The 405-nt window shown below is 56.8% G+C and overlaps 1 protein-coding gene across 1 annotated transcript in view; it reads left to right on the top strand.

Moving 5' to 3' along the window:
• Positions 1-405, top strand: part of slc50a1 (solute carrier family 50 member 1) — a 4,031-nt gene that overhangs the window by 2,691 nt on the left and 935 nt on the right. The window contains exon 3 of the mRNA XM_048594473.1: positions 132-251. Coding sequence (XP_048450430.1) covers positions 132-251 — 120 coding nt within the window. The remainder of the gene's footprint in view (positions 1-131; positions 252-405) is intronic.

The following is a 405-nucleotide window of genomic DNA, read 5'->3' as shown; positions in this document are numbered from 1 at the left end:
GGTGTTGGGGCCTAAGGCCTAGTGTGTGGCTGGTGTTGGGGCCTAAGACCTGGTTTGTAGCTGGTGCTGTTTCTTTGCTGTTTCTGGTGACGTTTCTTCACCCCTTTCTCTCTCTCCCTCATGCTATCCAGGCTAAAATTGTACGAACCCGGTCAACAAAGTGCCTCTCGTTCCCTCTGACCGTAGCCACGCTGCTGACATCGACCTCATGGACACTATACGGTGCCCAGCTGGCGGACCCCTACATCGTGGTAATTCACCCAGCAGGGTGTGGGGGTGGGGCGGGGGGGGGAACCTGAAAGGGTAAAACTCTGAAAGTGTGTCTCTCAGACTTGACTTGCAACCTCTCCTGATTATAGAGGGTCAGCGCCGAGAGAGCGGGCGCTGTCGGAGGGTCAGCGCCGA

Source organism: Rhincodon typus, unplaced genomic scaffold, assembly GCF_021869965.1.
Source record: "Rhincodon typus isolate 14 unplaced genomic scaffold, sRhiTyp1.1 hic_rhity00009876, whole genome shotgun sequence".
Classification (NCBI taxonomy): Eukaryota; Metazoa; Chordata; class Chondrichthyes; order Orectolobiformes; family Rhincodontidae; genus Rhincodon; species Rhincodon typus.
The sequence above is the reverse complement of the archived record's forward strand: the minus strand, read 5'-3'. Positions and strand labels throughout refer to the sequence as shown.